General features: G+C 61.2%; 1 protein-coding gene across 1 annotated transcript; it reads right to left on the bottom strand.

Annotated features, from left to right (window-relative positions):
• Positions 1-7,733, bottom strand: CDC34 (cell division cycle 34). The gene is made up of 5 exons (XM_032394842.1): positions 7,526-7,733; positions 4,586-4,672; positions 4,358-4,455; positions 3,490-3,624; positions 1-578 (listed from the first exon to the last, which is right to left on the bottom strand). The coding sequence occupies exons 1-5, from the start codon at positions 7,700-7,702 to the stop codon at positions 365-367; spliced, it is 711 nt and encodes a 236-aa protein (XP_032250733.1). The 5' UTR covers positions 7,703-7,733; the 3' UTR covers positions 1-364.
• Between the last annotated feature and the right edge of the window lie 57 nt (positions 7,734-7,790).

Below are 7,790 nucleotides of genomic sequence, written 5' to 3'. Positions count from 1 at the left end.
TAGCTTCTCATAAAGTCGTTTTATTTAGATTCCAAACAAACCAAAGCAGAGAGAAGAGGTGACCACAAGTGAATCCGTCCACACACGAGCTGGGAGCCCAAGTCTCTGGCTCCAGCCAGCAGGAGCCGCGGACGAGCGGGGGGTCCGGGTCCCTCAGGCCCCCGCCGCCCAGGGAAGGAGGACAGGGCGAGCGGCCCTCCCCTCGGAAGCAGAGGACCCAGGACACACGCGGGGAAGGAGGGCGACCCCGAGAAGAGACCACCCGAGGGGCCAGGCAGCACCCCTCCCGCGAGGCAGTCTCGGCGCCACACAGTCCGGGCCTGCTGAGGTAACAATCTGTAAGTTTATTCTCGGGGTCGCGGTGTCAGGACTCCTCGTTGCCAGAGTCGTCCTCGTCGTCCCCGAAGCAGCTGTCGGCCTCGGCCTCGGGCTCGCCGTCCTCGTAGTAGTCATCGTAGAAGAGGTCTGAGCCCTCGTCAGGCGCCGGGGCCTTGGTCTTCACACAGTACTCGGCCAGCGTGGTGGGCACCTTCACGCCGTCCCGCTCCGCGTCCACCTTGGTCCCCAGGACCTGCTTCCTGGGGGAGAGAGGGCCTGCAGGTTACGGCTCTGTCCCCGCCGGGGTCCTATGCCAGGAGCCCAACGCATAGCAGCTCAGATGCCCCAGGGCAGGGCCAGGCAGAGCAGGGCCCATGGCACAGGGGGACGCTAAGGACCAGAGACGAGCGGTGCTGTGAGGCGGTCGGCCCTGGCTGAGACAGCAGAGATTCGGCAGCAGGGGCGGCAGGGTTAGGACTCCGGCCGGAACTCCCTGCTCTTGTGTTCGGTGCCTGGGCCAGCGTGGCGCCCAGCACACACGGAGGGACGGGCTGGTTGGGGGGGCAGGGCACGGACAAGCACGGCCCACACTAGGAGGAAAACGGGGCTTCGGACGCCAAGGGCTCACACCCAGCGCAGCGCACGGCTCTCTGGAGACTCCTACTGAGCACAGCATGGCTCCCAAGGTGGGGGTGCTCCCACCTAGAGCCCGACGTCCCAGCACAAAGCACCCCCGGAACGGACACCCTGCAGGACCACAGACAACGTGTCCTCTAAATGCACCCACCGGCAGAGCATGCGGGGAACACGGCTTGGCGGGGCGGGGGGGGGGGGGGGGGCAGAAGCACGCATCACAGCCTCCCTCACGTGGGCGCATGTGAGCGGCCCCATAGGGAGTGTCTTAAGGGATAAAAACAGTCTGGTTTTAATTCTGGTGCCACGTGGGAGGTGGCTGGGAAAAGAACTGGGGCGCAGAGCGGGCCGTGTGGGCAGGACCCTCCCCAGGTGCTGAGCCCCGCAGAGCCGCACCTGAGGCTCATAGCGCAACCCCAGGGACACGCAATCCCTGCGGCAACAGCCAGCTCCGCCGCTCCTCATCTGCACAAACCAAAAGCTGTGACCGCCCAGCCTCGGGGGACAGACTTCCTGGGACAACGGGGACGAGGAAACGTGGGAAGGGGCCGCCCTGCAGGCATAGGGATCACCTTGGCGCCGTGTGTGGTGTTGGGGGGGTAAAATGCACTCGGGTCACACAAGCAATACTGCAGAAATTGTTCACAGATTCTGCTCACATAAAACACTACAGAACCAACAAAAATGGGCCAGATCCACGGAAGAAAGTGGACATGGTTTCACTCTGAGAAAAGGGACCTAAAATCAGCAGAAAGGGTTACTGCAGAGTAGACGGCGGGGGGGGCGCTGACGACACCCTGCCATCCAGGTGCACCTGGAGGACAGGGAACCAGGGGCCACGGACGACAGGAGCACTGAGGAGCGGGGGAGGGGTGTGTGTGTGCGCGCACGCGCGCGTGTGTGTGTGTGTGTGTGTGTGAGGCCCGCCAGCGTGGACGGGCCTCCAAGGTCAGGCAGAGCAGCCGCCACGGAAGGCCAGGCCGCGGGGAAGTCTCAGGGGCGGGTGTCTGCAAGGCCACACAAAAACAGTAACTGTCAGGTGACCTAGGAAGATCACAGGGCTTCCTTTTCGTTTCTCCTTGAACATTCATTTCTCTGTCACGAACGCATCACCTCCTCACCCAACGTGAGCTTCTGTAGCTTTATCTGCATGAACTACGCCAGACTGAAGTGCACAGCGGTGAGTTCTGAGCCACGTATGTCCCGTGACGCCGCCCCCCACTCCCCGGAGGTTCTGCTGTGCCTCTTAAGTCCCGCCTCCCCGACAGCCACAGACGTGCCCTTCGATGCCGCGCGGACGTACGCCAGGGTCGTTGCCAGTTTCTGGCAAACAAGCCAACGTTCTGAACGTTCACGTGGATGCTGGCGTGGACACCGTCCCCACCTCTCTGGGACACTGAGACCTCTCATGGCGGGGTCGAACTGCAGCTACACGCAGACCTTACTCCTCTTTCTAGGTAAAAGGTAAACGACAAAGAGTTTTTGGAAAAAACCTCATGAAGGGTTAAGTTGGTCGTGAACAAATCTGTGAGCCACATTACAAAGTAACAATGGACAATGGACACAGAGCAGCTCACACAATGCAACAGAACAAGGGAGAGAGAAAAGGAGGTCAAGCAGCTCTGGGGCCCGAGCGGACAGCTTGTCTACCCTGGGCCTTAGAGCACGTTCCCACCCTGGTCCGGCACCTGCATGGTGCAGCAGCCGTTCTGTAAAAGGATTTCCTTCCAGGGACGGTCACCCACTTATTCCTAAGTGGGGAGCACTGGAAACGACCAAGACGAGAGCTGGATGGTTAGTTCTGACCAATCCCTACACGACACACTGCTCGTAAAACCAAGAAAAAAAATCTATTTTTTAGAAAAGAAGTGATTTTCTAAACACACCAGTATCGTGATCATTTTCTGTCTTTAGAAAATGATTCTAAGTTTCAAAATTACAAATGCAAATAATGTTCACAGCAAATCATGACGTGGAAAAGATAGTGTGATATGTGAAAAATAAATTCCCCCCAGGAGAGAAAGCATGAAAACGAAGTTGAGGGCAGGAGCCAGGAGCCAGTCCGGGAAGGACTTGTTACGGAGCACCTCACTCAGCAAGCAAACCACCCCCATCTGCTGGATACTCGTCACGGGGTAAGCAGGAGGCCAGGCTGCCCAGGACGGGGTAAGACCAGGCCGAGGGTCACCGTGTTTCAGTCACGAAGTGAAGGCACCGTGGTAAGACCTTGTTCAAGCTTGGTGGTGGATGCTCGGGGGCTCAAGAACGCGCACGCCATTGGGCCTGACCACGTGTGCTTGGAAGGCACGGACGCCGCCGTATCACACGGTTCAGAGACAATAAGCTACACGTGTGGTAGACACACGGACCATGTGCTTCCATAACTGGGGTACCTCACAGTGTGACAAAGAAAAATAACACCCATTTTCTTACAAAAAGCGGGGTGGGGGGCACCCAGTGCATTGGCCACCCCCCAGTGACTGGGTCTCCCTCCTGGGACCACTGCCCGTGAGCACACCCCAGGCGCGAGGGCCTCACCTGATGATGTCCGTGTACTCCCGGTCCTTGCCTTTGCTCTCTTTCCACTTCCTGTACATCACAGAGGCATCCACGTTGGCCGGGGAGAAGGTGTTAGGTTCATTAAGGAGCGAGATGACGCTCAGCAGGATGGTCCTGGGGGAGCGTGGAGTCAGCGGGTGCAGGGTGCTCTCTGGCCACACCATCCCCCAAGGAGCTGGGCCTAGTGCCAGAGCATTCGTGCGGATACCCAGAGGCCAGCAACTGCCCAGGGGCCCCCCTGGCCCCCAACCCTGCAGGCGACATTTGGTGCTACTGGTTTTTATCTCAGGCCTCTAGGATGGCAGGGGCCGACTCCAAGCCCATCCCCCGCTTCACCCCGCCCACCGGCCCAGGCCCTGGGACAAGACACGTGTGGGCAGCTGAAGCCAGGACCACCTTCGTTCCACATGTCCCTGTCCCCAAGGCATCCTGTAGGCAAGTGGGTCCCTCCGTGCCACCAACTTTTATGGCTTGGGCTGGACTAAAGATGTGCAGGCCAGGAGGCAGGAGGGGAGACCCCAGGGATAGGCGGAGGGACTGTGGGACAGAAAATATGGACTCGAGATTCCCAGTGGCTGTTCCCGATGGTGGGGCATGGGGTATTGGGAAATGAGAGGAGAGGGTCTTTGGGGCCCCCAGCATCCTGGCAGGAGGCCAGTTTCCACGGATTTCACAGTACTGCAGGGAATCGTGTCCCTGAGAACAACAGACATATGTCCTCCCATATCTGTGTCTCCAGGCCTGGCCAGGCCTCAGGAAGCCCCACAGGAGCAAAGTCAGGAATGCTGCTGGGGGACAGGGTCCATCTGCTGAGCAGCCCCTCAAACAGGGCCCGGTCTAGTCTCACCTGACGTTCTGGGTGGGGTTCCACCGCTCTGAGGGCAGCTCCCCACTCTGGGGGTCATCGACCGGGGGGTGGAGGATAGAGATGCATACGTCCCCCGTCTGTGTGGGGACAGGAAAGAGGGATCAGTGCCCACACCACTCCCCACTCTCATCAGGTGGTGCAGTGTCTCCCCCCCACCCCCCAGCCCCAATATGGAGAGGCTGGGAGGGGCATGCCTGGTGGACTCACCTCATAGATGTTGGGGTGCCACATCTTGGTCAGGAATCGGAAGGCCGGTGGAGAGTACGGATAGTCGATGGGGAACTTGAGGCGTGCCTGGGGAGGGGCAGAGGGCAGGAGGGCTCAGCCAGTGCTTGGGGACTGTGCCCATGAACACTCAAACAAGGATGTCAATTAGGACAGACACACCCACCACAAGAGGGCCGCCTGGACCCTGCCTGTCACACACGCCCCTCAAAGGCCTCCTAGAACTATTTGGGGTCATCTGAGCTGATCTGGGCCCCTACCCTGCTGCTGAGGAGCAACTCTAAGGCCCGTCTCAGCGCAGACCTGTGGGAGGGACCAGGAGCCGGGCCCCAGGGAGCACGGCGGGTTCAGGCCAGCACATTGCTCCGGGCTGGCAGGGTCCTGGACGCTGGGCAGCCCCAGCACGGTCGGTGGTGGACTCCCCAGCCTCAGTTTCCAGGTTGTGGGGAAGATTAAAATAGACGTGTGTTCACTCAGCAATCACTCCCGACACCTCTGTGGGCCGGGCCCTGTGGGAGGAGATGAGTCAGCGCTGGATGGACAGGCTCTCTGCCCACAAGTGTCCATTACAGGGGGCCAGGGAGGCAGACAGGAAGGTCATGGGACAGATGGGGAGGGCCACCTGCCCAGGTGACAGAGCTGCTCAGGCCTCAGCAGGTAAAGAACCTTCGTTTGCTGGTTTAAGCCCCAGTCCCAGACATCGGGATGCCTGGCGGCACTCCAGGCTCTCGGGGGCAAGCCTGTGTGCTGGGAGCCAGAGCTGGGCACCTGTGGCGCAACTCCCCTAGGCCCATCTTTGGAAAGTCACCCTCCTGGGCAGGGGGCATTCAGGGCATTTAGGGGAAGTCCCTCTGTTCTGGGGTGACCATGCTGAGGCCCAGAAGGCAGGTAACTTGCTGGTGACTGCAGAGCACACCTAGAACTCGGAACCTGCCCTACAGATTTCTAAGTGATGGCCCTGAGAACAGGTGCAGCCTGCTGAGGCCTCCCCGGCACCCAACACCCACCAAGTCCCACCGCATACTCTTTCAAGCATCCCTGGAGAGGACTTCACTGCTGAGCCAACCGAGGCTCAGAGAAGGAAAGTACCTTGCCCAAGGACACACAGCGATAAGCTGGGAGGCGGCTCCTCAAATGCTCCTCTCTGGCACCCCCTTCTGTACACTGCATTGCCTGAAAGCTCACTACGGCTTAGGTGGCCCGGCTGGCAAGGAAGACGCCGTGGGAACTGGCTGGGAAGTGATGCTGGCCCTCAGGTGCTGCCCAGGGTGCATTTCCACACTTCCTCTCCCCGCCCCGTCCCACCTAGACAGGAGGACCTCAGTGGGTGACCACCCGGGGCCCACTGGCTTTGTGGAGGACAGGACCTGTGGCAAATGTGTTTGAAATCTGGCAGTCCCTTCTCTAGAAACATGGGATGATCCCCCCAATGCCAGCCTGGAGGATCTACCCACAATCCCTGCAACCATTCGTGGGCAAAAGTCAGAAACCCCCATCCTTTCCTTCCAGACCTGCAACCTCACTTAGAGTCCTGGCTGCCGGGTCTCAGGGTGGGCTCCATCATCCTGGCTGTGAGTGGAGCCCTTCTCCCTACAGCCCGAAGCAGACAAGAGAGGCCGGGGGAGGGCCCTAGTTAAACCGTTAGGCGATCAACCCCAAGTCCATTCCCATCGTGTCAGAGGCCGGGTTCCTGATGCGGAAGCCAGCCCAGGGCTGCCCACACTCATCCCGATCCCACCCCAGCACCAAGGGAACCTCAATGCAGGAATCACCCCCAGCTGACCAGGCTGCTCCCTCACGGCCACTGAGCAGGCTCAACTAAAACGTTAGCGAAAGTGCAAACACAGACATCTGTCCCAGGAGCATCGCCTGCCCCTCCCCCACAGCCTGGTCTCGCTGTGGTTTCTGCTCCCCAGCAGGCCTCAGCCAGGCAGAACCTGGCAGGGCTGTGCAGCCTCTTGGCAGGCAGGCAGGCAGGCAGGGGTGGGGTGGGGTGGGGCGGGGGGTGTTCCTAGGCGGAGGGCTCATTCCCCACCTCTCATGCAGGGAGACCCCTTGCCCTGTGCCTGTGGCTCAAAGAGCTCAGCCCTGCAATCTGAGAAGAGTCCTTCTAAGGCCACCTCTGGGCTCTTGATGGTGAGCCCAAAAAAGCTGCCTGGGTCCTGGCTCGAGTCCTTTGTCACACTAGTCGGAAACACAGCCAGTCCCAGGGACAGCAGCCCCTCCCTGCTCCCAGCAACAACAAAAGAGAACTGCTCTGGACGAAACTACCAGAGCACAGAAAAAACGACCCAGAGGGTGCGATCTGAGCTCCAAGAGGCCATCTGCTCGGCGGCGGAACCGGGGAAAAGCCAGCTGGGTGAGAGAGGGCCCCAGGGTCCAGCAGTCGCTCTCTGCGGTGTGGCTCCCCAGACAAAGTGGACGGTGGTAGTGACGAGCCCTGCCTCAACCTTCCCGAGAGAACAGGTTACATAAAGCTCGCATGAAGCCAAGAGGGCCTGGCCCGCTGCTATCGAGAAGGGTGGCCGCTTTCCAAGCAGGCCCCAGCTGGCAAGGCCCCATCCGGGCCTTTGTTGGAGCCCCGGCAAGTGGCGGAGCAGGCCCCCCCGCCCGGCCTCCCTCCCTCTCTCCCCCAACCCCATGCTCCCCAACAATAGGGCTTGCTGGGTCTGGGGAGGCTCTTTGTCTCCTCCGGGCAGGGGGCGGGGAAGGCAGCTGAGGGCCTGGGTCGGGCTGAGGCAAGCAAGAGCCCCACACCCAAACCCACAGGCAGCGCCCCCGGGGCTCCTCTCTGGGGCTCTCGGAGACTGGCTGGGAACGCGGGGGCCTGAAGCTGCTTCACAGGAGCCGGACGGACAGAGACGGAGACCACCGAGAGGAGAGGGGCCTGATGGGAACCGGGACCGCGAGCCGCCGGCTCACCTTGAAGTAGCCGCCCTCGTAGTAGGTGTTGGGGGGCCCGAAGATGGCCACCTCCCAGTTGTACAGGTCACCCTCGTCCACCAGGGTCACCCGGAAGCCCTCCACCGGCTCCTCCTGCAGCCCCTTGAGCTCGAGCAGCAGCGCCTTTTGCGAGCTGGGCACCAGCGGCCGGGCCATGGCGGCGGCGGCGGCGGGGCCCGGGGTCGGGGGCGCGCTGGGCCGCGGGGCCGCCGCGGAGGCGCGGGACGGGCCGGGCCGCGCGCCG

The sequence above is a fragment of the Phoca vitulina genome, unplaced genomic scaffold (assembly GCF_004348235.1).
Source record: "Phoca vitulina isolate PV1807 unplaced genomic scaffold, GSC_HSeal_1.0 scaffold81, whole genome shotgun sequence".
NCBI classification, from domain to species: domain Eukaryota; kingdom Metazoa; phylum Chordata; class Mammalia; order Carnivora; family Phocidae; genus Phoca; species Phoca vitulina.
Note: the sequence above shows the minus strand (reverse complement) of the source record. Positions and strands in the feature narration are given on the sequence as shown.

Excerpts from the sequence above, each read along its gene's own strand:
- CDC34 (XM_032394842.1), bottom strand. The coding sequence starts at position 7,702 with ATGGCCCGGCCGCTGGTGCCCAGCTCGCAAAAGGCGCTGCTGCTCGAG. Across the intron at positions 4,673-7,525 it reads ACGAGGGCGGCTACTTCAAG|GCACGCCTCAAGTTCCCCAT; the intron begins GTGAGCCGGCGG and ends GCCCCTCCCCAG. Across the intron at positions 4,456-4,585 it reads GGCACCCCAACATCTATGAG|ACGGGGGACGTATGCATCTC; the intron begins GTGAGTCCACCA and ends GTCCCCACACAG.